The sequence below is a fragment of the Oncorhynchus mykiss genome, chromosome 19 (assembly GCF_057628025.1).
Source record: "Oncorhynchus mykiss isolate SJ-2025 chromosome 19, ASM5762802v1, whole genome shotgun sequence".
Classification (NCBI taxonomy): domain Eukaryota; kingdom Metazoa; phylum Chordata; class Actinopteri; order Salmoniformes; family Salmonidae; genus Oncorhynchus; species Oncorhynchus mykiss.
The window spans coordinates 28,092,349-28,120,201 of NC_143040.1; the positions used below are offsets into that span (position 1 = coordinate 28,092,349).

Genomic DNA, 27,853 nt, shown 5'->3' on the forward strand with positions numbered 1-27,853 from the left:
ATTACAAGCAGAATTACAGGTCACAGGTTACAAGTTACAGTCTGACAATGGACAGTGTCATGTTCACTGGTAAAACCTCTAGTTCCGTGAAAGTTCCACTTCCTTTCAGATGTAGACCACTTTTTTTTAAGTGTTATCAGCTCAACTTAGCTTTACCATTTGCAAACCTTTAGTGTCATACTTTAAAACACGGTTATTAAAAAAACCTAAAAGCCTCCTAAAACCCAACAAAAAGCTTTGTCATACGTGGTAGTAGCATGCATAGTGTGATGGTTTGGTGTTGGTAAGGTGTCGTACTCTCATAGGAGAAACAACAGTTGCTTCTGAGCTGGTGTGTTTCGGACAGGTATTACAGGAAGCTGCGCCCACAGAGGTGTGTAGGTTGTAGGCCTAAGTGACCTTTCTCTCTCTCACTTCTGTTAACCCTGGAAACGAAACCACCAACAGAGCTACTGCCTTTGATTGACACAGACAAAGCCAGAGACAATGACGAAATCAAAGATTGCTTGTTACTTTCCAAATAGGCGAGGTAGCGCATCTGTTGGAGTGTTTTTTTTCCCCATAGGTTTTGTTGCTTTTTTATCAGTTTGATAAAATAGTTTAATTGTCTCCAAAGTCTCAATAGATGTAAATATCATTGTAATCCTTATAATAACAAAAACCTGGCAATCTATTCCCTGTGTAGTGCACTCCTTTTGACCAGAGCCCTATGGGTGCTCTACAATACGGTGTCAGAGCCGCATACACAAAGCCAGTTGGTGGAGATACCACAATGTCCCTGACCCCTGAACAGCTTCTGTTCAGCTGGAATGCAATTTTTCCCCAATGGGAATTGCCTTTCTGACCCATGTCTGCACTTGTCAAAATGCCCATGTCCACTTTTATATAAACTTTTTTTCACGTACGTCACTTGCTCTATTTGTGATTGTCTTTGTTTGTTCTGTTTTGTTTATAATAAAATAAAATAAAGCAGTGCCATAAATTGATCTTCCGCTATAAAATAAAATAGCAGCCAATCGACAGTCTTTTACTGATGACGTGGCTAAAAAAAGGTCAACGTTCAATCACACACGCCAAGAGAAACAAACAACGGAACATCAACAAAGACCAGAGAGAGGTGACAGAAAATCGAAATTCTTATTTACGACTACAGTTTAGGTCCAACGATACTTGTGGGAGCGACACAGCAAGACAAGTGGAATTAGCCACTTATAAGCTCACTGACTCAGTGGTCACGACGAATGCAGCTGAGAGTGAAGGTATGAGGCGAGGTGAAATGCTTGGGTAGCTAACGAACGGTAACTTACCACCTACGAGTCGTCGTAATCAGCTAACTAGCTAGCTAACGTTAGTTGTCAAACCAGCTCTCAAACCGATGTGATCACGACCCGTTATATATTATTACATTGATACAGTCAGTTCAGTCATTTTAACTAGCATAAGTGACACAACAAACTTGATTTTCTCTTTTCTTTCAACATTCCCAGAATCCGAGTTTAGTTTCACACGAGCTGGCTAGCTTTCGGACTCTGGTTCTCTCGAATCCGGCCGATTATAACTCAACTACTGCTTTCAGTAGGACTATTCTGTACCAGGGTGCGGAAATCAGTAGCTAGTTTTTGATAACGTCGGTTGTATGTGACGTCGGAGCTCCAGTCCCCGCATACTAGTCACCGCTCAACTCTACCGTAAATCGTTGAGTTTAGTCGGCTATCCCCAACCATGCCTGTTGGACGACGCTCGACAGCATTAGCTAGCGTATATTGCATTCCCTGCCAGCGGGCCCAGTAAGAAATGTTCCCTTTTACGTAAACTTCACCCATGAGTCCGATTAGCCTGCCTAGATCCCATCTAGGTTAACGTTAGATTACGCCCGCTTCTTGTCCAGCTTTGACAGTAATTTAGCTGCTTAGTGTTTGCACCTGTCAGGCATAGCTAACTAGATAGTAACAACAATAAATGCTTGTTTTCACATTGCTAGCTCTCGGGGCCGTTGTGTTTTTAATCACATCACGCATAGCTAAACTATAACTGTAATTTCTTCCGCAGGATGGCAGGTGTTTTCGATATTGACTTGGAGTCGGACGACCTTAGCGATGCAGAGGTGGGGGATTTGAGGACACTTTTTGTTGTTGTTGTTAAATTAGGGTACCTAACTAACTTATTAGAGTGTCAGATCAAGGCTGTGTTCAATGTAGTGACGAAAAAGCCCAGACAATTGCAGCTAGTATAAACAGAGCATATAAACTATGAAGAATGTTCCCCAAAATAAAAGATGCATGCATGATCTGTGATATTACACACTGCCATGTTCAGTCAATAAGCAGTGGCCCTTCTTCACGTGTCTACAGTGAATTAACTTTGACATCCTCTCTTCTATCCCTCTTGTGTTCTGTAGGATGACATTTGTGACTTCACCGTAGCAGAGACAGACTCGTAAGGGGAACAATGAACTTAGTCACTTTGTCCACCATTTCATGCTTGAGCCTATATCTTTTACTGAATCCTATAAACTCACCCTCACTCATTCCCTTTCTTCCTAACTCTCTCTCTCATCACCTCTCTTAGTGTTCAAACAGAAGAGATAGAGCTGACCAGTGCCATTGTCAACAGAGACAGTGAGAGGATCGGACCAGACAGCTTTGAGCTGCTAAGTGTGCTGGGCAAGGGGGGCTATGGCAAGGTGTGTGTGTGTGTGTGTGCGTGCGCGCGCCCGTCAGTCAATCAGTGCGTTTCTAAGAATTTCAGTTTCACAATCTACTTGGATATACACCAATCTCTTGATCAGAAACTCAATCCATTTGTCATCGACCTATTTAACAATTGTATTTCTACTTTCAGGTTTTCCAGGTACGGAAAGTGCAGGGTACACAGACGGGGAAGATATTCGCAATGAAGGTTTTAAAGAAGGTCCGTGCGATTCCTCTTAATCGTTCTTCTCAGCCGAAAGTATGTTCTAAACGCTGCCAAGGAGCCAGGGCAAAATGTAGTATATCTAAATGTACAACTTCCTCCACCTCCTTCCACCCATCCCTCTTTGCACTCATCCCTCTCTCCTTTCTCTCCTTGCCAGGCGAAGATCGTGTGTAACGCCAAGGACACGGCCCACACGCGTGCGGAGCGGGAGATTCTAGAGACAGTGCGGCACCCCTTCATCGTGGACCTGCTGTACGCCTTCCAGACCGGGGGTAAACTCTACCTCATCCTGGAGTGTCTCAGTGGTGAGAGGGAGGGAGGGGGACCTGTTGTACGCTTTCGACCTCCTCCTGGAGGGAGGGGATTTGGGTAGGACAACCATGTCTTATCTCTGAATCCTGGCACTTCAACTTCGACACTTATCTCCCTAATCTTGTTGTTTTTGTTCCTTTATCAGGTGGAGAACTGTTCATGCAGCTGGAGAAAGAAGGAATCTTCATGGAGGACACTGCCTGGTAAGAGAGAGAGAGAGATGCTCAGCTTCAGGTTATCATTGGGAAAGGATACAAGTGTGAGGCTGAGGCCATAAACAGCAGTTTAATTTCCATGTGAACATTTTGTAGAAGATGAGAATAAGAGCTTGACCGTATGTCTTGTGCATGTGTACGAGGAGGAGTGTTAATACATGTTTTTCCTTCTTTGGCAAATAGTTTTTATCTGGGTGAGATTGTGCTTGCTTTGGGACACCTCCACTCAAACGGAATCATCTACCGAGACCTGAAACCAGAGAATATCATGCTGAACCACCAAGGTGTGTCTGTCTGTTACATAAACTCGGCAAAAAAAGAAACGTCCTCTCACTGTCGACTGCATTTATTTTCAGAAAACTTAACATGTGTAAATATTTGTATGAACTTAACAAGATTCAACAACTGAGACATGCACCGAACAAGACATGTGACTAACAGAAATTGAATAATGTGTCCCTGAACGAAGGGGGGGGTCACAATCAAAAGTAACAGTCTGTATCTGGTGTGGCCACCAGCACTGCAGTACTTAATGCAGCATCTCCTCCTCATGGACTGCACCAGATTTGCCTGTTTTTGCTGTGAGATGTTACCCCTCTCTTCCACCAAGGCACCTGCAAGTTCCCGGACATTTCTGGGGGGAATGGCCCTAGCCCTCACCCTCCGATCCAACAGGTCCCAGACATGCTCAATGGGATTGAGATCCGGGCTCTTCGCTGGCCATGGCAGAACACTGACATTCCTGTCTTGCAGGAAATTACACACAGAACGAGCAGTATGGCTGGTGGCATTGTCATGCTGGAGGGTCATGATGAGCCTGCAGGAAGGGTACCACATGAGGGAGGAGGGTGTCTTCCCTGTAACGCACAGCGTTGCGGTTTCCTGCAATGACAACAAGCTCAGTCCGATGATGCTGTGATACACCGTCCCAGACCATGACGGACCCTCCACCTCCAATTTAATCATTCCTTCGACGATAAACGTGAATCCAACCATCACCCCATGTGAGACAGAACCGCAACTCGTCAGTGAAGAGCACTTTTTGCCAGTCCTGTCTGGTCCAGCGACGGTGGGTTTGTGGGCACATTGTTGCCGGTGATGTCTGGCGAGGACCTGCTACAACAGGCTTATAAGCCCTTAGTCCAGCCTCTCTCAGCCTATTGTGGACAGTCTGAGCACCGATGGAGGGATTGTGCGTTCCTGGTGTAACTCGGGCAGTTGTTGTTGCCATCTTGTACCTGTCCTGCAGGTGTGATGTTTGGATGTACCGATCCTGTGCAGGTGTTGTTACACGTGGTCTGCCACTGCGAGGATGATCAGGTGTCAGTCCTATCTACCTGTAGGGCTGTCTTAGGCGTCTCACAGTACGGACATTGCAATTTATTGCCCTGGCCACATACCTCCTTGCAGCATGCCTAAGGCATGTTCACGCAGATGAGTAGGGACCCCGGGCATCTTTCTTTTGGTGTTTTTCAGTCAGTAGAAAAGCCTCTTGAGTGTCCTAAGTTTTCATAACTGTGACCTTAATTGCCTACCGTCTGTAAGCTGTTAGTGTCTTAATGACCGTTCCACAGGTGCATGTTCATTAATTGTTTATGATTCAAACGGTGTTTAAACCCTTTACAATGAAGATCTGTGAAGTTATTTGGATTTTTACGAATTATCTTTGGAAAGACAGGGTACTGAAACAGGGACATTTTCTTTTTGAGTTTAGAAATCAATGTGACTGAGATGAAAATATGATTTTAAAATAAAAAATAAATAAAAAATAGATAATTGATCTGCTATGGATTGGCTTATTGTTATCATTTACAATTGACAGATATTGTATCTCTGTCTCCCAGGACACATCAAGCTGACTGACTTTGGCCTGTGTAAGGAGTCCATTCACGACGGCGCTGTCACGCACACCTTCTGTGGGACCATAGAGTACATGTGAGTGTAGTGCCACACTGATGTGAGATTAGGATGCTGTCTCTGAGTCAGCTGTCGCTCTGAGACTGCACTTTCTTTGAATGACAGTAGGGGTCGCTTTAGTAATCCTTGTTCAGATAGGTCTGCATTCACCAAACTAGTTATAGTACAATTCTCCCCCTCCTCCTTGAAGTTAAGTGTGCATTTAAAAACATTACATTTTGTCCATGGGCTGCATGGTCTTCCACCATATTCCTTACACTAACTAAACTGGGCTCCCGAGTGACGCAGCGGTCTAAGGCACTGCATCTCAGTGCAGGAGGTATCACTACAGTCCCTGGTTCAAAATCCAGGCTGTATCACATCTGGCCGCGATTGGGAGTCCCATAGGGCGGCGCACAATCGGCCCAGCGTCGTCCGGGTTTGGCCCGGGGTAGGCCGTCATTGTAAATAAGAATTTGTTCTTAACCTAGTTAATTAAAGGTTAAATAAATAAATACATGTTGTTTTTCAAACTTTTTATGCGGGTAAAGTCATACTGTATCAAAAAGAAAATATCACGACAACTATGATGGTACAACTTTATAAATGCTGAGAAGATAATTTGTTCCATCGACATGGGATCTTTTTGTGTCTGTGAAATTAATCATATGAGACATGGCAGTGGAAATGCTTTAAAGCGCAAATATCAATATTCTAACCATCATATTGAAGTAAACTTGGGAGTCATAAGATATGGTGTGTGTGGGTCCTCCCACTACGACTCGGAAAACATGCAGTTTATTAGGCTGCAGATGAAAGGACTTATGATGATCTTCACAGGGTGGTGAAAGTTCACATTGATATTGATGCTCCTAACCAATAAATAAAGAGTCTGATTCTGGTGACATGACGATCGATGCTTGACTGCCGTTTGACAAAATATAAATATTTGTCGCTCTATCCGTAATATAGTTTCATCATGTAGACTAGCCTACCCACACAGCCTACCCGCGCTGTAGGCCTACTGTGTCTGAGTTCACGCGCCAAGACCAGAGTAGGCACATTTGCTATTTAACGCAACAGTTTTTGTGACAAAACTCTAGAGTTGAAAATGCTATGGAAACACATTGAACTCATTGAAGTCACCCACACTGATTTTTATTCCGTTTGGTGGAAACACCACTGGTGGGAAAATGTGCTTATTTTCTTCTGATTTTTAGAATGTTCACATAAAAATCTGTCGCATATTGGATTTTCTTTCAATCCATGAAGGGGAGTGAAAAGTTCACACTTCTAGAAGGTTGATCATTGAATCACAGCCATTACTGTGATTCTTCTACTGAAGTTTTCTCTTCCCTGCGCTCTCTATCCCCTCACTCTCTTCCTCTCTCTTTCTCAGGGCTCCAGAGATTCTGACGCGTACAGGACACAACCGGGCGGTGGACTGGTGGAGTCTTGGAGCTCTGATGTATGACATGATGACGGGCTCGGTGAGATACGGGGGGGGGGGGGGTGTTAAAGAGTGATGGGGTGTACCATTTGAAAGACTTTTGACTCAAACCTCTGTGGTCTTCTTGCCTGTCCCTGTCACTCCCCCATAGCCTCCGTTCACTGCTGAGAACAGGAAAAAGACCATCGATAAGATCTTGAAGTGTAAAGTCAACCTGCCGCCCTACCTCACACTGGACGCCCGAGATATGATCAAAAAGGTAAAGGCGCCCGCCCGTCCCCATCTCTCGTTATGTTTAAGAACATTTATCATAGAGGTCCAGACTCAATCTCTCTATTATTCTGTCTTTCTCTCTCGCTCTCTCTCTCTACATTTCCTTCATCTCTCTCTACATTTCCTTCATCTCTTTTTCTCCCTCTCTCTACATTTCCTTCATCACTTTTTCTCCCTCTAATTTCAATTTAAGGGATTTATTGGCATGGGAAATTTGTTTACATTGCCAAAGCATGTGAAATGGATAATAAACAATTACACTTACAAAGTTCCAAAGAAATGTACATTTCAAATGGTTAAAGTACAGAAGGGAAAATAATAAAACATAAATATGGGCTGTATTTACAATGGTGTTTGTTTTTCACTGGTTGACCTTTTCTTGTGGCAACAGGTCACAAATCTTGCTGCTGTCATGGCACACTGGTATTTCACCCAATAGATATGGGAGTTTATCAAAATTGGGTTTGTTTTCAAATTCTTTTTGGGTCTGTAATCTGAGGGAAATATGTCTCTCTAATATGATCATACATTTGGCAGGTTAGGGAGTGCAGCTCAGTTTCCACCTCATTTTGTGGTCAGTGTGCACATAGCCTGTCTTCGCTTGGAGAGACAGGTTTGCCTACGGCAGTCTTTCTCAATAGCAAGGCTATGCTCAGTCTGTACATAATCAAAGCTTTCCTTAAGTTTGTGTCAGTCACAGTGGTCAGGGCCAGATAGTATTCTAGTTTGCTCTGTTTTTTTGTTGTTAATTACTTGACACATTGGAAATAATCATCTTTTGGGGTTTTGTCATGATTTGGATGGGTCTAATTGTGTTGCTGTCCTGGGGGTCTGTTTGTGAACAGAGCAACAACAGTGCTTGCTTAGGGGACTCTTCTCCAGGTTCTTCTCTCTGTAGGTGATGGCTTAGTTATGGAAGGTTTGGGAATCGCTTCCTTTTAGGTGGTTGTAGAATTGAATGGCTCTTTTCTGGACTTTGATCATTAACGGGTATCGGCCTAATTCTGACTCTGCATTATTTGATGTTTTACATCGTAAAACGGAGGTATGTTTTGCAGAGTTCTGCATGCAGTGTCTCAATTTGGCGTTTGTCCCATTTTGTGAATTCTTGGTTGGTGTGCGGACCCCAGACCTCACAACCATAAAGGGCAATGTGTTCTATAACTGATTCAAGTATTTTTACCCAGATCCTAATTGGTATGTCAATTTTTGATGGCGTAGAAGGCCCTTCTTGCCTTGTCGCTCAGATTGTTCACAGCTTTGTGGAAGTTACCTGTGGCGCTGATGTTTAGGCAGAGGTGTGTTTGTGTGTGTAGTTTTTTGTGTGCTCTGGGGCAACGATGTCTAGATGGTATTTGTGGTCCTGGCAACCTTTTTTGGAACAACATTATTTTTATTTTACTGAGATTAACTGTCAGGGCCCAGGTCTGCCAGAATCTGTGCAGAATATCTAGTTGCTGCTGTAGGCCCTCCTTGGTTGGGGACAGATGCACCAGATCATCAGTAGACATTTGACTTATTAGGGTGGGTGATGGCGGGGTGGGTGAGGCCGGGTGCTGCAGACTGTTCTAGTGCCCTCGCCAATTTGTTGATGTATATGTTGACGATGGGTAGAGGTCGACCGATTAATCGGAATGGCCGATTAATCTGGGCTGATTTCAAGCTTTCATAACAATCGGTTATCTGCATTTTTGGACACCGATCATGGCCGATTACATTGCACTCCACGAGGAGACTGCCTGGCAGGCTGACTACCTGTTACGTGAGTGCAGCAAGGAGCCATGGTAAGGTGCTAGCTAGCATTTAACGTATCTTTATAAAAAAAACAATCAATCTTAACATAACTACACATGGTTGATGATATTACTAGTTTATCTAGCTTGTCCTGCGTATAGTTATATAATCGATGTGGTGCCTGTTAATTTATCATTGAATCATAGCCTACTTCGCCAAATGGTTATTTAACAAGCACATTCGCGAAAAAGCACTGTCGTTGCACCAATGTGTACCTAACCATGAACATCATCGCCTTTCTTAAACTCAATACACAGAAGTAAATTTTTTTAAACCTGCATATTTAGTTAAAAGAAATCCAGGTTAGCAGGCAATATTAAACTAGGGAAATTGTGTCACTTCTCTTGCGATCATGGCACGCAGAGTCAGGGTAAATGCAACAGTTTGGGCCGCCTGGCTTGTTGCAAACTAATTTGCCAGAATGTTACGTAATTATGACATAACATTGAAGGTTGTGCAATGTAACAGGACTATTTAGACTTATGGATGCCACCCGTTAGATAAAATACGGAACGGTTTCACAGAAATAATAAACGTTTTGTTTTCGCAATGATAGTTTCCGGATTTGACCGTATTAATGACCTACGGCTCGTATTTGTGTTTTTATGTTATAATTAAGTCTATGATTTGATAGAGCAGTCTGACTGAGCGATGGTAGGCAGCAGCAGGCTCGTAAGCATTGAATCAATCAGCACTTTCGTGCGTTTGCCAGCAGCTCTTCGCTGTGCTTCAAGCATTGCGCTGTTTATGACTTCAAGCCTATCAACTCCTGAGATTAGGCTGGTGTAACCGATGTGAAATGGCTAGCTAGTTAGCGGGGTGCACGCTACCCAAGCATCGTTACCCACGCATCAATCGGTGACGTCACTCGCTCTGAGACCTTGAAGTAGTTGTTGGAGTGATGGGTAACGATGCTTCGAGGGTGGCTGTTGTCGATGTGTTCCTAGTTTTCGAGCCCAGGTATGGGGCGAGGAGCGGGATGGAAGCTATACTGTTACACTGGCAATACTAAAGTGCCTATAAGAACATCCAATAGTCAAAGGTATATGAAATACAAATGATATAGAGAGAAAAAGTCCTATAATTCCTATAACAACTACAACCTAAAACTTCTTACCTGGGAATATTGAAGACTCATGTTAAAAGGAACCACCAGCTTTCATATGTTCTGAGCAAGGAACTTAAACGTTAGCTTTTTTACATGGCACATATTGCACTTTTACTTATCCAACACTTTGTTTTTGCATTATTTAAACCAAATTGAACATGTTTCATTATTTATTTGAGGCAAAATTGATTTTATTGGTTAAGTTAAAATAAGTGTTCATTCAGTATTGTTGTAATTGTCATTATTACAAATAAATAAAGTATTTAAAAAAAAATCTTCCGATCAATCGGTTTCTGCTTTTTTTGGTCCTCCATTAATCGGTATCGGCGTTGAAAAATCATAATCGGTCGACCTCTAGAAGAGGGTGGGGCTTAAGTTGCATCCCTGTCTCACCCTAGGCACTGTGGAAAGAATTTTCTTTTTTTTGCCAATTTTAAACGCACACTTGTTTGTGTACATGGATTTTATAATGTTGTATGTTTTTCCCCCAACACCACTTTCCATCAATTTTGTATAGCAGACCCTCATGCCAAATTGAGTCAAAGCTTTTTTGAAATCAACTAAGCATGAGAAGACTACCTTTTTTGGGGTTTGTTTCTTTGTCAATTAGGGTGTGCAGGGTCAATACGTGGTCTGTTGGTGATTTGGTAAAAAGCCCATTTGACATTTGCTCAGTACATTGTTTTGACTGAGGAAATGTATGAGTCTGCCGCTAATGATAATGCAGAGGATTTCCCCAAGGTTGCTGTTGACGCATATCCCACAGTAGTTTTTGGGGTCAAATTTGTCGCCACTTTTGTGAATTGGTGTTATCAGACCTTGGTTCCAAATATTGGGGAATATGCCAGAGCTAAGGATGATGTTTAAGTATAGCCAATTGGAATTTGTGGTCTCTATATTTTACCATTTAGTTTAGGATTGTTAGGTTCTAATTCTCAGAGTAAAAAACTCAACGGACATTATGAAAGCCTAATCAAGTTTATTCTTCCTAGAGGATCAATACAGCTGCGTTAGACAAAACATGTTTCCCCCACCACAAGTGTATGTGTGTATATTACTCCAAAATGAGGCACTCCTTCTTCTCTCCAATCCTTACATCTATTATGATTTGACAGGAAGACAAAGTAATAGGGTAATAAACCATAATTTCTCCCTTAAGGGATTCTGACCTGACCTCAACCCCTCATTTGCCTAATCCACAGATTTCCATCCGCATCCTCTATAGTAATCCTGTGACTTCCTCCCGTCCACCCAGCACATTCCAAAGCGATCTGGTGCCTACAGATAACTATTAACATCTGATGTAAAAATAAAAACAAACGCTAGGATAGCAATGTTCCAAGTTTAATCCAGAATCCAACAGGATACCATCAACACCAGAGGCCTTTTTGGGTTGGAGAGTTTGTATTTTGTTGTCCTGTAGTTCATTCAATGTAACCCACTGGATTCTTCAGTCTTTAATAGTTGATTCTAAGATTTGTATTTGATCATGTATACGTTCTTGCTGTTTGTTCTTTGTTATAGGGCCAAAAATATTGGAGAAGTGGTTTATCCATACATCTCTGTTTTGGATAGATAACTCTGTTGTTTTCCAATTTTCCCAGAAGTGGTTAGTCAATGGATTCATCAATTTCATTGAGCTGATTTCTGGCGTGCTGGGGTGACACCCCTATCAGATCACGGCAAAATCCAAGTCTACTTGAACAGAGCAATGCTTAAATCACGAGGCATCAAAACCAAAAGGAACTGAATATCTTGAAGAAATGCTACCAAAAAACAATTAGACAACCACAAATTCAATCCCTTTTAGACACCTTCATGGACAAAACGTTTCACTGTAATAGTGAAGGTGTAAACTTGGCAGTAGAAAACCTAAACAGTATATTTGATCTCTCAGCTTCCCTGTGGGCTGACTGTGAACGCTCTTAGAGAATCTGGTTTGAGGTCAGTGATAAAGTAGTCTACAGTACTATTTATAGTCCCCTCAAAGCCTACCATTGACTGTACATACCCAGCGTGCAGCAGAGCTGTGTTGTGCCTAGGGGGGCATATGGGGGAGGAAATGCTGTCACCTCCAGGTAGGTGTTTGTCCCCCCGTGTGCTTAGGGAGTCAGATTATTGTCCAGTTCTGGCATTTAGGTCCCCCTTCAGGATGGAGAAGCTGTCTTGATTAAAGTATGGTGATTGTAGTGGGGGGGGGGGGGGGTATAGGTAGTACACAGGAGGACATTTTTCTGTTGAGATCATGTCCTTTTGAATTTCTAGCCAAATGTAAAATGTTCCTGATTTAATTTAACAGAGCGAGTTAGGTCTGCTGTATACCAAATTAGCATACTGAGTCCCTTCCCTGTTTGCCAGCAGCATACCACCCTGCATCCCACTGCTATCTTGCTTCTGAAGCTAAGCAGGGTTGGTCCTGGTCAGTTCCTGGATGGGAGACCAGATGCTGCTGGAAGTGGTGTTGGAGGGCCAATAGGAGGCACTCTTTCCTCTCGTCTAAAAAATATCCCAATGCCCAAGGGCAGTGATTGGGGACACTGCCCTGTGTAGGGTGCCATCTTTCGGATGGGACGTTAAATGGGTGTCCTGACTCTGAGGTCATTAAAGATCCCATGGCACTTATCGTAAGAGATGTAGTGTTAACCCCGGTGTCCTGGCTAAATTCCCAATCTGGCCTTCACACCATCACGGTCACCTAATCATCCCCAGTTTACAATTAACTCATTCATCCCCCTCCTCTCCCCTGTAACTATTCCCCAGGCTGTTGCTGTAAATGAGAATGTGTTCTCAGTCAACTTACCTGGTAAAATAACAATAATAACACCTGGTAGTTTGGTAGATGTGACTACCAGCTCTCTGTAACCTAGAGGGCAGCCAGTGGGTCCATCTCCTCTATACTGTGTTTCTTGTAGGATGACGATGTCTATATTTCTGATTTATTCGTTCCAGGTTCCTGCTCTTTTAGGCCAAAGGCCAATGACCTCAGGCCTTGGATATTCCAGGATGAGAGAGTGAAGGCTTTGTGTTCCATAAAGTATCCAATGTTGTTAGGCGTGGGGTCTGGCCTCAGACCATTAAGTGTGATTATCTGGTACATGCCATTGGCTTGGGCTAGTGTAAGAATGCTGGGTTGTGCCTGTTTGCCTGCTCACGGTGTCTCTGTCTCTCTCTCTTTACCTCTCTCTCTCTCTCTCTCTCTCTCAATTCAATTTGCTTTATTGGCATGATGTAACAATGTACATATTGCCGAAGCTTACTTTGGATATTTACAATATGAAACTAATAAGAATCAAAATGGTCAACAGGACAACAGTAACAAGAATAATCAAAGGTCAAAATAACCATACATTGAACAATAAGCATTCAGTAGAGTGCAGGTTGATTGGTCTGTCAGACACTCTCCCTCAACTTATGGCAGGCAGCAATGTAGTGCGCTGCCAACCCATAGCTCTCTGCGTCCTCCCCCAACAGGACGGGTAGCCTACTCTCATCAGAGAGGTCTTTGAAACCTTGAATAAGGGTTTCAAATTTGGGGAAATGACACTCTAATTGTTTTATATTTTTTGACACTTTGTCAGGAAATGCAGCTCTGTCTTGGGTTCTGCTGTTGTGCAGTGGTTGCACAGCCTTTCCTCCACAGGGAGCCAGGTTTTCCTGTGTCTACCCTTCTCAATGGCAAGGCTGTGCTCATTGAGACTGTACTTTGTGAATGTTTTTCTAAGGTTTTGATCAGTAACTATGGTCAAATAGTTTGCCATGGTGTACTGTCGATTTAGGTCCAGATAGCACTGCATTTTGCTTGTGCTTGTGTTTCCCAATAAGCAATGTAGTTCAGTTTTGACTGTTGTAATTTGTTTTATGATCTGATTGATTGGATGTTCTGGTCTTGATGCTTTAGCGTGTTAGAACAGGTTTGTGAACTCCGGACCAGCTGGATGAGGGTGTGGCGAAATCTGCACGGAGCCTTCACCGTGCACTGCCACTTTAAGAGCGCGTGAGCAGTAAGGAAGGAAGGAGAAAATAAAGAGAGCTCGTTCAGCTCTTTGGGGAGGGGCTCTTTGGTGGCGCGACAGTTTGATTGTGTGTGCTGTGCTGCAGAAGTTTTGTTTGTTTTCAGCGTGTGTAGTTTATAGAGTATTTAACTCAATCATCAGTGTAATCGCTCTAGGTCGTGGTTGTTTTCGTTTGGGACCACGCCCGTTATGGATCGCATGGATTAGTAGCAACATTGTTGCGAATCTTTAACAAATCAACAAACCGTCAGACAGTACACCTGCACGCCTGAAGACGACAGCTAAGATCTCTCTCTTTCTCTTTTTCTCTTCCCTCTATCGTTCCAGTGCTTTACCCTGCAACAGACTCTCTATTTTTCCAATGCACTTCCTATTGAAGTTCATTAGAGCTGGACTATTATTGCCCTGCCTGAAGTATTTGGACATTTTAGTTAAAAGGGAGGTTGCTTGCAAGTTGTGTATTGTTATGTGAACTGGATTGAGATGTACTAATGACATGTGGCCGAGAAGACTGGACATTTTTAAGGCCTTTGTTGTGTCGATGAACACCCCCCACATTCATACCCTCTGCACTCATCCACTAGAAAATAATACAGATTATTGCAAATCCTATGTTGATGACTGGGTTCATTCTTGTATGCAGTTGCTGTTGAATTGCTCTGCCATTATTAGTATTATTGTATGAGGTATTCTTGTTGGGGTTACCCCTGTGCTGTGATGTGGGTTTTATATGGTGTGTATTCTTTTTTTCTCTCCACTGGCTATCTGGTAAACAGGCTACACTCTAGGCAGTCTCTTCTGCTGATGTGTGTGGGTCTGGTAGTGGTTCTCTCTATTCTACTCTTTTCCTTTCGGCATGGTTAATACCTGCCTGGCGCCCGAACAAAATCTTTCTTTACCCCTCTCTAATAAATACCGCTACAAGGGGACTCTTTTCTTTGTTCAGCTCTGCAGGGCTTGGTAATGATATGAGAGGTGGTCACTGTATTTTAGATGTTTCCGAAACTTAATTGCTCTTTTTTGAGTTCTTATTATTGGTGGATATTGGCCTAATTCTGCCCTGCGTGCATTGTTTGTACTTTCCATCAGGTCCGCATTTATTTTTTTAATTTGAGGGCTTGAAGTTTCTTGTAGAGCTCCTGGTCAGTAATTGGGGAGTCCAATGGATTTTGATTATCCTTTATAGCTTTTTCTAATCCGTTCAACCTCTCAAATATTGAGCAATCTTTCCAGAAGTTGTTTGTTTATGGACTCCTCAATTAGTGTCAGCTGCTTGCTGTTGTACTGTGCTTTTGTTGGTTCTGAGTGTATGTTTATAGAGTTAAAGTCTCACAGTAATGAAGGTGTAATTCACCATTATTTTGGTCTTTTGGCTGGATAGTGTTCTAAGTTTATTTCCTTATTTTACAATCTGCATCAAACCAGTTGTTGTTTGTGATCTTTAAACAACAAAAAAAAGATTGTCAATTTCAGTTGTGCTTCTTTTGACGTTTGCCTGAATATATAGTTGATGTTTTTTACTGCTAGATTGATGCCTTTTTTTTTACCGTGAGTGAATGTGGTATCCAGAAATGTATCTAAGAGTTTTTTTATGGATATTTTGGTTCCAGGTTGCTTTCTGGTATTCTTCTGTGCTGTTTTGGGCCCATCTGTATGCATTTCTGATTGTATAGCTTACTGGGCTGTGAATGTGTGCTTGTTTCCATGTCTATTCTTTTGAGGAACATGGTGATTTGGCTGTGATCAGACAGAGGTGTTAGTGGCTTGACAGTGAATGAGCTGAGAGAGAAAGGGTCAATGTCTGTGGCCAAGAGGTGAGCAATAGGTGCTCTGGACCATCACTACTCTCTGGACGGTTCTGACTTAGAATATGTGGACAACTATAAATACCTAGGTGTCTGGCTAGACTGTAAACTCTCCTTCCAGACTCATATTAAGCATCTCCAATCCAAAATTAAATCTAGAATCAGCTTCCTATTTCGCAACAAAGACTCCTTCACTCGTGCTGCCAAACATACCCTCGTAAAACTGACTATCCTGCCGATCCTCGACTTCGGCGATGTCATTTACAAAATAGCCTCCAACACTCTACTCAGCAAACTGGATGCAGTCTACACAGTACCATCAATTTTGTCACCAAAGCCCCATATACTACCCACCATTGCGTATTCGTCGCCAAACCCACTGGCTCCAGGTTATCTATAAGTCTTTGCTAGGTAAAGCTCGGCCTTCTCAGCTCACTGGTCACCATAGCAACACCTACCCACCCGCACTCCAGCAGGTATATCTCACTGGTTATCCCCAAAGCCAACACCACTTTGGCCGCCTTTCCTTCCAGTTCTCTACTGCCAATGACTAGAACGAACTGCAAAAGTCACTGAAGTTGGAGACTTTTATCTCCCTCACTAACTTCAAGCATCGGATGTCAGAGCAGTTTACCGATCACTGCAGCTGTACACAGCCCATCTGTAAATAGCCCATCCAACCAACTATCTACCTCATCCCCATATATATATACTTTTTTTTATTATAACCTTCTCTTTTGCACCCCAGTATCTCTACTTGCACATCCTCATCTGCCCATCTATCACTCCAGTGTTAATTGCTAAATTGTAATTACTTTGCCAGAATGGAAAATATTTATTGCCTTACCTCTTTACTTCATTTGCACACACTGTATACAGATTTTTCTATTGTGTTATTGACTGTACGTTTGTTTATGTGTAACTGTTGTTTGTGTCACACTGCTTTGCTTTATCTTGTCCGGGTCGCAGTTGTAAATGAGAACTTGTTCTCAACTGGCCTACCTGGTTTAATAAAGGTGAAATAAAATGCATGTAAAAAAAGGTGAATCTCCTCAGTCCCCCGTAACCTACCTACCTTCTCTGATTTTGATTTCTGCTGGAAATTCAAAAAGGGGGGTGGGGGGGGGGGGGGGGGGGGGGGGGGGTGGTGGTGTGTCTCTGGTGGTGGTGTTGCTATGGTTGCCACCAGTAAACAGTTGGAGCTAGGTGGTACGCTAGCTGACAAATTTGCAAATTTGAATTTAGCATGCTTAAGATTGACAGAGTGAGTTAAAAGACCAATGTGTTGACCAATGTCTTCCTGTGTTGATCTTCAGTTGTACAATCTCTCTCTTTACCTCTCTACCGCTCTCTCTCTCTACCGCTCTCTCTCTCTACCGCTCTCTCTCTACCGCTCTCTCTCTCTACCGCTCTCTCTCTACCGCTCTCTCTCTTTACCGCTCTCTCTTTACCGCTCTCTCTCTTTACCGCTCTCTCTTTACTGCTCTCTCTCTACCGCGAGCTCTCTTTACCGCTCTTTATCGCGCTCTCGCTTTACTGTGCTCTACTCTCTCTCTACCTCGCACTCTCGCTCTCTTTATCTCGCTCTCGCTTTACCCCTCGCTCTCGCTTTACCCCTCGCTCTCGCTTTACCCCTCGCTCTCGCTTTACCCCTCGCTCTCGCTTTACCCCTCGCTCTCGCTTTACCCCTCGCTCTCGCTTTACCCCTCGCTCTCGCTTTACCCCTCGCTCTCGCTTTACCCCTCGCTCTCGCTTTACCCCTCGCTCTCGCTTTACCCCTCGCTCTCGCTTTACCCCTCGCTCTCGCTTTACCCCTCGCTCGCTCTCGCTTTACCCCTCGCTCGCTCTCGCTTTACCCCTCGCTCGCTCTCGCTTTACCCCTCGCTCGCTCTCGCTTTACCCCTCGCTCGCTCTCGCTTTACCCCTCGCTCGCTCTCGCTTTACCCCTCGCTCGCTCTCGCTTTACCCCTCGCTCGCTCTCGCTTTACCCCTCGCTCGCTCTCGCTGTACCCCTCGCTCGCTCTCGCTGTACCCCTCGCTCGCTCTCGCTGTACCCCTCGCTCGCTCTCGCTGTACCCCTCGCTCGCTCTCGCTGTACCCCTCGCTCGCTCTCGCTGTACCCCTCGCTCGCTCTCGCTGTACCCCTCGCTCGCTCTCGCTGTACCCCTCGCTCGCTCTCGCTGTACCCCTCGCTCGCTCTCGCTGTACCCCTCGCTCGCTCTCGCTGTACCCCTCGCTCGCTCTCGCTGTACCCCTCGCTCGCTCTCGCTGTACCCCTCGCTCGCTCTCGCTGTACCCCTCGCTCGCTCTCGCTGTACCCCTCGCTCGCTCTCGCTGTACCCCTCGCTCGCTCTCGCTGTACCCCTCGCTCGCTCTCGCTGTACCCCTCGCTCGCTCTCGCTGTACCCCTCGCTCGCTCTCGCTTTACCCCTCGCTCGCTCTCGCTTTACCCCTCGCTCGCTCTCGCTTTACCCCTCGCTCGCTCTCGCTTTACCCCTCGCTCGCTCTCGCTTTACCCCTCGCTCGCTCTCGCTTTACCCCTCGCTCGCTCTCGCTTTACCCCTCGCTCGCTCTCGCTTTACCCCTCGCTCGCTCTCGCTTTACCCCTCGCTCGCTCTCGCTTTACCCCTCGCTCGCTCTCGCTTTACCCCTCGCTCGCTCTCGCTTTACCCCTCGCTCGCTCTCGCTTTACCCCTCGCTCGCTCTCGCTTTACCCCTCGCTCGCTCTCGCTTTACCCCTCGCTCGCTCTCGCTGTACCCCTCGCTCGCTCTCGCTGTACCCCTCGCTCGCTCTCGCTGTACCCCTCGCTCGCTCTCGCTGTACCCCTCGCTCGCTCTCGCTGTACCCCTCGCTCGCTCTCGCTGTACCCCTCGCTCGCTCTCGCTGTACCCCTCGCTCGCTCTCGCTGTACCCCTCGCTCGCTCTCGCTGTACCCCTCGCTCGCTCTCGCTGTACCCCTCGCTCGCTCTCGCTGTACCCCCCGCTCGCTCTCGCTGTACCCCCCGCTCGCTCTCGCTGTACCCCCCGCTCGCTCTCGCTGTACCCCTCGCTCGCTCTCGCTGTACCCCTCGCTCGCTCTCGCTGTACCCCTCGCTCGCTCTCGCTGTACCCCTCGCTCGCTCTCGCTGTACCCCTCGCTCGCTCTCGCTGTACCCCTCGCTCGCTCTCGCTGTACCCCTCGCTCGCTCTCGCTGTACCCCTCGCTCGCTCTCGCTGTACCCCCTCGCTCGCTCTCGCTGTACCCCTCGCTCGCTCTCGCTGTACCCCTCGCTCGCTCTCGCTTTACCCCTCGCTCGCTCTCGCTTTACCCCTCGCTCGCTCTCGCTTTACCCCTCGCTCGCTCTCGCTTTACCCCTCGCTCGCTCTCGCTTTACCCCTCGCTCGCTCTCGCTTTACCCCTCGCTCGCTCTCGCTTTACCCCTCGCTCGCTCTCGCTTTACCCCTCGCTCGCTCTCGCTTTACCCCTCGCTCGCTCTCGCTTTACCCCTCGCTCGCTCTCGCTTTACCCCTCGCTCGCTCTCGCTTTACCCCTCGCTCGCTCTCGCTTTACCCCTCGCTCGCTCTCGCTTTACCCCTCGCTCGCTCTCGCTTTACCCCTCGCTCGCGCTCGCTTTACCCCCCGCTCGCGCTCTCTTTACCCCCCGCTCGCTCTCTTTACCCCCCGCTCGCTCGCTTTACCCCTCGCTCGCTCGCTTTACCCCTCGCTCGCTCTCTTTTTCTTTACCGCTCGCTCTCGCTTTACCTCGCTCTCCTTTCTGTAGCTGCTGAAGAAGAGTCCTTCTCAGAGGCTAGGCTCCAGTGCGGCAGACTGTAAAGACATACAGGTGATACACACACATCTCCCGTTCACTCCACAACTCCCTTTGTTTTCTATTGACATCATAAAGCTGTGTAATAGGCTTGGGTTTAATTCAGGAAGTAAACAGAAATGTCTACCTCCTTTGGAATGAAATTGCCTCCAACCCTGCTTTGTTATGATCAGTGCTTATACGGATGCTATTTGAACAAAATCCAATAGCGCATGAGCCTAGACCTGCACTGTACAGGGATGGATTCTAAGTGCAGCGTTTTTCTGCTGGTTTCACAGAAGCATCCCTTCTTCAGACACATCAACTGGGACGACCTGCTGAATAAGAGGTGTGAGCCGCCCTACAAGCCATGCCTGGTATGACCACTATTCTACTGTCACTGTCTCAATAGCTAAAATGTCCAATTTTAAGCTGGGTCTTTTAAATAATTGAGGAGGTGCCTTTGTAAGGTTGAAACTGTGGCGTACCACTCCATGAGCACGGTTTCTCCATCCTGCTATCTGAGCATGGATACATGCACACAATAATATGATTACTGTGGATAGTCAGATTAATATAATAGTTTGTTTAAATGCTTTGCAAGAACAACTATTTCCCTAATAATCCTGGCTAACTGATCGGACAAATGCAGAAAATGGCCTATCAAAATAAACATTCTACAGAAGTCTTAGATTCTGAGTTCAGACATATATAAAGTTTATGAAAATTATAAGATGCAAAGTATTCAGACCACTTTACTTTTTCCACATTTTGTTACATTACAGCCTTATTCTGTAATTGATGTTTTTTTTTCTCCTCACACAATACCCCATAATGACAAGGCAAAAAATATATATCATTTTTACAATAAAAAAAAAAAAAAAATATTACGTTTACATAAGTATTCAGACCCTTTACTCAGTACTTTGTTGAAGCACCGAATGCAGTGATTACAGCCTCGAGTCTTTTCAGGTATGACGCTACAAGCTTGGCACACCTGCATTCGGGGAGTTTGTCCCATTCTTCTCTGCATATCCTCTCAGGCTCTGTCAGGTTGGATGGAGTGCGTCACTGCACAGCTATTTTCAGGTCTCTCCAGAGATGTTAGATCAGGTTCAAGTCCGGGCTCTGGCTGGGCCACTCAAGGACATTCAGAGACTTGTCCAGAAGCCACTCCTGCACTGTCTTGGCTGTGTGCTTAATGTCGTTGTCCTGTTGAAAGGTGAACCTTCGCCCCAGTCTGAGGTCCTGAGCGCTCTTCCTGAGGTCCTTCCTTCCCCGATGGGAAGGAAGGAGTTGGCTGTCCTTGTAAATAAAAATGTGTTCTTAACTGACTTGCCTAGTTAAATAAAGGTTACACTAAGAGCATACCATTTCTACACCCTAATTGTAGTCTATCCAACACCCAAATGGAGATTAAGTGAAAATAAAAATCTCATTGATTTATCAAGAGCAGTCCCCAACGGTGCTAAAATAGTTGTAGGCTTTTGCTTCTAACTTCAATATGCTCTTTCATTAAATAAGACCAACACCACGTAACAGCACATTACTCAACACTAGTGAGACTCATGTCGCCTACGCCCACAGTATACTGAAAAATATGACGCGACTCTCCGCCAATAATTACATATAGAGGATTGGAGGATATTTCTGTAATTCAGTGATATTTATTCCCATAGTAATTTATGGATCCTTAACTAAATAAACACCGGCATTTTGAAATGGTATTTTTATATATATATTTTTTTATTAATGAAAGCATAAAGATGCCATTATTAGTTACATTGTTTTAGTTTGAACGTGCAGACTGGCACAAAGAACAGTGGGAACGTTTCCCTAGTCAGCACCATTATTAGTGCAATGCCCCTTAAATATTTTGCGATATCGTTTTCAAATAACGTAAAATGAGCGAGGAAAAAGGACATTCTTGAACATGGGGTGAGACATTGTTACTACTTTGTAAATAAAAGCCACCTTGTTATTTAGAATGATTTATTTCTGTTTAGAGGGAGAGAAACCAAAAACCTACAAACCTCCCAGTCGAGGCCGGCACAGGTATTGAACCAGCATCTGTAGCAACACAGCTTGCACTGCTATGCAGTGTCTTAGACCGTTGCGCCACTCAGGCGCTGTACAACGTGACCGGTCGTGAGTGGCCTACAGTACTACAGTAAGAGTAAAATAAAAACCTCGGGTGGTTGTTGTTCTTGATTATCTTTTTGGCCTTCCTGTGACATCGGGTGCTGTAGGTGTCCTGGGGGGCAGGTAGTTTGCCCCCTGTGATGCATTGGTCAGACCGCACCACACTCTGGAGAGCCCTGCGGTTGCGGGGCATGCAGTTTTCGTACCAGGCGGTGATGCTCTCAATTGTGCATCTGTAGAAGTTTAGGAAGGTTCTAAGTGCCAACCCAATTTTTTTTCAGACTCCTGAAGTTGAAGAGGCACTGTTGTGCCTTCACCAGACTGTCTGTGTAGTTGGACCATTTCAGTTTGTCAATGATGTGTACGCTGAGGAACTTGAAGCTTTCCACCTTCTCCACTGCCGTCCCGTCGATGTGGATAGGGGGATGCTCCCTCTGCTGTTTCTTGAATTCCACAATCAGCTCCTTTGTTTTGTTGATGTTGGGTGAGACATTATTTTCCTGGCACCACACTCCCAGGAACCTCATCTCCTCCCTGTAGGCTGTCTCCCACTCCCTGCTGCTGAAAAACATCCCCACAGCATAATGCTGCTGCCACCACCATGCTTTACAATAGGGATGGCTCCAGATTTCCTACAGATGTGGCGTTTGGCGTTCAGGCCAAAGAGTTCCATCTTGGTTTCATCAGACCAGAGAAACTTGTTTCTCATGTCCTTTCCCCCCTTTTGGCGAACTCCAAGCGGGCTGTCGAGGAGTGGCTTCCGTCTGGCCACTCAACCATAAAGGCCTGAATGGTGGAGTGCTGCAGAGATGGCTGTCCTTCTGGAAGGTTCTTTCATCTCCACATAGGAACTCGGGAGCTCTGTCAGAGTCACCATCGGGTTCTTGGTCACCTCCCTGACCAAGGCCCTTCTCACCCGATTGCTCAGTTTGGCCGAGCGGCCAGCTCTGGGAAGAGTCTTGGTAGTTCCAAACTTTTTCCATTTAAGTATGATAGAGGCCACCCTGTTCTTGGGGACCTTCAATGCTAGAGACATTTTTGGTACCCTTCCCCAGGTCTGTGCCTCAACACGATCCTGTCTCGGAGCTCTATGACAATTCCTTCGATCTCATGGCTTGATTTTTCTCTGACGCGCACTGTCAATTGTTGAACCTTATATATAGACAGGTATGTGCCTTTCCAAATCATGTCCAATCAATTGAATTTACCACATCTCAAGGATGATCAATGGAAACAGGATGCACCTGAGCTAAATTTTGAGTTTCATAGCAACGGGTCTGAGTACTTATATAAGTAAGGTATCTGTTTTTCGTTTTTAATACATTTGCAAAAGTTTCTAAAAACCTGATTCAGCTTTATCATTATGGGGTATTGTATGTAGATTGAGGATTTAAACTTTTTTTTTAAATAAAGTATTAAAATGTGGATAAAGTCAATGGGTCTGAATACTTTCCGAATGCACTGTGGATTGTTTTTCCGAACTCACTTCTCTCGCGCATTAGACAGAGGCTTGCGCTGCTGGCACATGCACAGATCAAATACACCGCTGGAACACCAATTAAGCTGTTTACATGTCCTAATAACTTGAACGATGCCTCAGAAAACCAGGTTTTATTCAGCGTATACTTACCTTGGTTTTGACCTTACGCTGATTGAAGTTAAGCAGAGTAAAGTGTTTACATGAGTATTGCCATACTACGTAATCGGTTCAATATCAAATTATTCGTGTGCATGTAAACATACTTTCTCCCACCATTTCTCTCTCTCCATTCAACCTGTTCCCCCCTCTTTCTCCTCTCTCTCTCTCGCTTCACCCCCTGTAGCAGTCAGACGAGGACGTGAGTCAGTTTGACACGAGGTTCACCAAGCAGACTCCGGTGGACAGTCCTGACGACTCCACAATCAGCCACCAGCACGAACACGCCTTCGCTGTGAGACGATTACATTTTAGTCATTTAGCAGATGCTCTTATTCATAGCGACTTAGAGTAAGTGAGTGCATACATTTTCCGTACTGGTCACACATGGGATTTGAACCCAGAACCCTGGCAAGTATTATTGAACACAACCCTGTTCTCACCTGGAACAAAACACCTCTTATTCAGGTATTTCCCAAACAAAATAGAGTAGTGGAAGTGTTGCTAGAATTGCTTGTCATCCTATATAATTAATTTAATGGATGTTGTCTGTCCAGGGTTTTACCTACGTGGCTCCCTCTGTGTTGGAGAGTCTGAAGGAGGGCTTCTCCTTTGAGCCACGGACACGTCCCGTACGCAGACACAACAGCAGCCCACGCACCCCCATCAGGTGACACACACACACACACACACACATGCATGGGCTTACACTCACCTACAGTGGGGAGAACAAGTATTTGATACACTGCCGATTTTGCAGGTTTTCCTACTTACAAAGCATGTAGAGGTCTGTCATTTTTATCATAAGTACACTTCAACTGTGAGAGACGGAATCTAAAAAATCCAAAAATCCAGAAAATCACATTGTATGATTAAGTAATTAATTTGCATTTTATTGCATGACATAAGTATTTGATCACTTACCAACCAGTAAGAATTCCGGCTCACAGACCTGTTAGTTTTTCTTTAAATAAAACGTTTAATCTGAAATCCAAAATGCTGGAGTACAGAGCCAAATGAAAAGGTTTAGCTTCTCTGTCCAAACAAATACTTCGGGGAGTGTATATACATATGTACATGCACGCTGTACACACACATACACCATGATTGATATGCATTTCCCTTATCTAATGTCTCTCCCCATTTCTTTCTATTATTGTTCCTATTGTCACTCCTCAGTCCTCTCAAGTTCTCTCTCCCCGGGTCATTCGCCAAGTCCACAGGAGGATCAGGGGGAGGAGAGAGCGAGTCGGACCTTCTCTCCCAGACCTCGTTCCGTCTCCCGCCAACAACCCCGCCCACCGACAATGGCGCCACGCAGCCAATCAGCACACCAGGCCGGAACAAGAAGCAGAAGTGTAGCCGGAGATGAACTGGAGTAAGCCGAGTCGGGAGGAGTCCGAACTTTTGGCTGCGTTCCAGGCCGACTACTTTGCAGACGTGCCGCGCGCGTCCGCCAATGGCTGATTGCCACGTTATCGACAGTTGGGCGCATGTTGCTCTACCATACGATGTGGTTAGCTGATATGTTTAACACCTATCCAGGCATTGTGACGTCTGGCAGACGACTGCTAGTCCGTCTGGAACGCGGCCGCTCTCAGGGGGCCTTGTGTTTCTCACAGGCTGGGTCCCAAAACCCCATACTGCACACTCACTCCCTTCCCCCTATACCCTCTTTGACTCATTCCTTTAAGGTCTGAATAGGGAGTGAGCTTAGTTGAAGAGCTACAGGGTGTGCAGCTTTTTTGTTCCAGTCAAGCACTAACACCTGATTCAGCTCCTGGTCTTGATGATTAGTTTAGTAGTATCAGGTGTGTTGGTGCCAGGCTGGTGCCCACCTCCACCTACCAGGGTTGTGACTAGAGGGAGTACAGCTACAACCGTACGTGACTTTTCGTCGCAGGTTAGGAGAGCATTTTTAGCTAATCCTAACCCTTTTCTTAACCTTAATTCCTAACCTGCCACGTCAATGATCCTAACCTGCTGCATAAATGTCACTTTCAGTCGTAGCTGTACTCTCTCTAGTCAGGATCACCTACCAGGGGTGGGGTCAATATCTGTTTACTTCCTGAATTGACTTGAAATGGAATTGACCCCAACCTTTCCTACGCTACCAGAGGACCAGCCACTGCTTTTCCATGGCCAGTTGCCACAGAGCCACAAAGGGAAGTCAACAAGGGTTTAGGGAACAGGTTGGGTTATCAGTTTGGGATCCAGCCACTTCACTTGACATTTTTCTCAACTTGCCACATAAGCAAAGAGAACACCAACTACTGCCAAAGCATTTGACATTGCCATTATCAAGATGTTAAAAGGTCGATTTTGGGCAAAAAGAACAACTTTAAACTGTTTAACTGATCAATGTGCCATCATACCAGGTTATTTAATGCTTTAAAAAAAAATTATGAATAAGATATTTGACTATAGATGTGCCATTTCTTACTGATCTCTACAGTTTCCGGCCAAAATCAAGTCATGTGAAATGATGTCCACATGTACTGGAAGAGTTACTGGCTCGCGTAGCTAATGAACTAGCAACGTTGGTTGCGGCACGCCTGACCACAATAACACAATGAACCACCAAAGGCACGGCCCATTCCTGTTTGAAAATTGAGGAATAGGCAAAGTTGGACCGTATTTCACGCCCAAAGTCGACCTTTAAAAGGTTGATTTTAGACTAGTGATCATTGTCATAACGCAGGAATGAAAGTATTGAATGACGCACATTTCTAAAAACACTGTATAAAATACTCTGCTTAAGATAATCTTTAAAAAGATGAGTATTTTTGATTATGAAAGCGACCGCATTTATACATAAGCTCGTATTACAGCTGTAAAGCAATCCGACTCATTTGAGTCCTATGTGTCTGAAGCGAAGTTGAATTAGCCTTTTATTTTTTAACAAGCACTCATACCATAACATTACTCATATCATGTAGAACCATAGATCTACAGAGTTCTAGCAAACTATTGTACATGTGGGCAGACCTGGGTTCAAATAGTATTTGTTTTCTTCCTTGAGCTAAAGTTTCACTTGATTTGAGCTTGTCTGGCGCACTGGGACCAATGGAATAGTCCAAACGCCATCCATCTGGCTCTCCAGTCAGGCTCAATCAAATGACCAAAGAAAATTGGATACCGTTTGATTTTGAACCCAGGTCTGGTGCCAACATAGCACCCGTTCACATTCTTCCAACTGAAGCAGTTTGCCGAACTCTGTTTATCCGTGGCTCTTTCATCAACCATCCTGTCATACTGTTGTGAGAACTAGCTTTGGAAGACAAGACCTCTATCATTGAAAGTCATATTTGGGTCTGGGGGAGGGAAATAATATTTACACGTATTTCATTTAAAAAATAGTATTATTTAATGGACTGATGACATGTTCTGGATCTAAGTGGAATGTTTTTATCAGTTTTTTTGTATTTCCTGCAGCTAATGTGGTTGTGAGGAAAATAGGTTTGCAGAATCCTGAAGAATAAAGACATTGAATGTCTGAACTCTGTGGTATGAATGTGCTATTAATTGTGGTTTAATGCAATGTCTGTCTGGCTGTCACAGGAATTGAACAACAGCCTCCATAGTCCAGATGTAATGTAGGATATATTTCCCTAACTGTGTGCAGTTGACCTGTGGGTCAGTCCTAATAATTAGAACATTTCAACACAATGATAAACAATCGCTGAAAAGTTCTCTCTTTCACACAAACGGTTGTGGCCAAACACATTGAGTATACCAAACATTAGGAACACCTTCCTAATATTGAGTTGCAACCTTTTGCCCTCAGAACAGCATCAATTCGTCTAGGCATGGACTCTACAAGGTGTTGAAAGCGTTCCACAAGAATGCTGGCCCATGTCGACTCCAATGCTTCCCGCAATTGTGTCAGCTTGGCTGAATGTCCTTTCGGTGTGGACCATTTTTGATACACATGGAAAAAACCCAGCAGCGTTGCAGTTCTTGGCACAAACCATTCACCTTCTGAATGAAACACATACACAAAGTATCAATTGTCTTGAGGCTTAAAAATCCTTCTTTAACCGGTCTCCTCCCCTTCATCTACACTAATTGAAGTGGATTTAACAAGTGACATCAATATGGGATCATAGCTTTCACCTGGTCAGTCTCATGGAAAGCACAGGTGTTCTTAATGTTTTGTATACTCAGTGTATTTTGGCGCCTTTGCACTTCCATGGAGCAGAATGTAATGTTCTCTTTACTAAACTGATTGAATGGATATTTTAAACCAGTAGGCACCTGCAACTTACCACAAGTGAGAAATGACACAAACAAGAATCACTTACCGTCACCCAAATTAATTTTAATTTAGAATAGTTTAGTCCAGGACATGTTTTACTTTGAAGTGCAAATCTCTGTTTTTTATTTTAGGTCCAGTTGTAAATCAAACAAATACACAGTTGAACAAAGTTTTTCAATTTCAACTTATTTTAAAAGAATTGGTGAATTGTGCAAAAGGTGCCAATATTTGACCTCATCTGTAATC

General features: G+C 44.6%; 1 protein-coding gene across 9 annotated transcripts; it reads left to right on the forward strand.

The window, feature by feature from the left end:
- Positions 1 to 1,007: 1,007 nt before the first annotated feature.
- Positions 1,008 to 26,849, forward strand: LOC110497524 (ribosomal protein S6 kinase beta-2). Of its 9 annotated transcripts, none has more exons than XM_036954430.2 (16): positions 1,008 to 1,117; positions 2,050 to 2,104; positions 2,399 to 2,436; positions 2,569 to 2,683; positions 2,842 to 2,910; positions 3,074 to 3,221; positions 3,374 to 3,431; positions 3,627 to 3,727; positions 5,288 to 5,378; positions 6,739 to 6,829; positions 6,941 to 7,048; positions 19,545 to 19,607; positions 19,871 to 19,948; positions 23,537 to 23,644; positions 23,907 to 24,019; positions 24,529 to 26,849. In XM_036954430.2, the coding sequence occupies exons 2-16, from the start codon at positions 2,051 to 2,053 to the stop codon at positions 24,719 to 24,721; spliced, it is 1,428 nt and encodes a 475-aa protein (XP_036810325.1). In that variant the 5' UTR covers positions 1,008 to 1,117; position 2,050; the 3' UTR covers positions 24,722 to 26,849. The 9 variants fall into 9 exon arrangements, with proteins under 9 accessions (XP_036810325.1, XP_036810324.1, XP_090066843.1 ...); XM_036954429.2 differs by having other exon boundaries at positions 1,013 to 1,259; XM_036954427.2 differs by lacking the exon at positions 1,008 to 1,117 and adding an exon at positions 1,313 to 1,787.
- The last annotated feature ends 1,004 nt before the right edge of the window (positions 26,850 to 27,853 follow it).

What these genes read in the sequence shown, in the direction of transcription:
- LOC110497524 (XM_036954427.2), top strand. Translation starts at nt 1,723, where the DNA reads ATGCCTGTTGGACGACGCTCGACAGCATTAGCTAGCGTATATTGCATT. An exon ending in ATGACATGATGACGGGCTCG is followed by an intron (nt 6,830 to 6,940) that starts GTGAGATACGGG and finishes ACTCCCCCATAG; the next exon opens with CCTCCGTTCACTGCTGAGAA. An exon ending in CAGACTGTAAAGACATACAG is followed by an intron (nt 19,608 to 19,870) that starts GTGATACACACA and finishes CTGGTTTCACAG; the next exon opens with AAGCATCCCTTCTTCAGACA.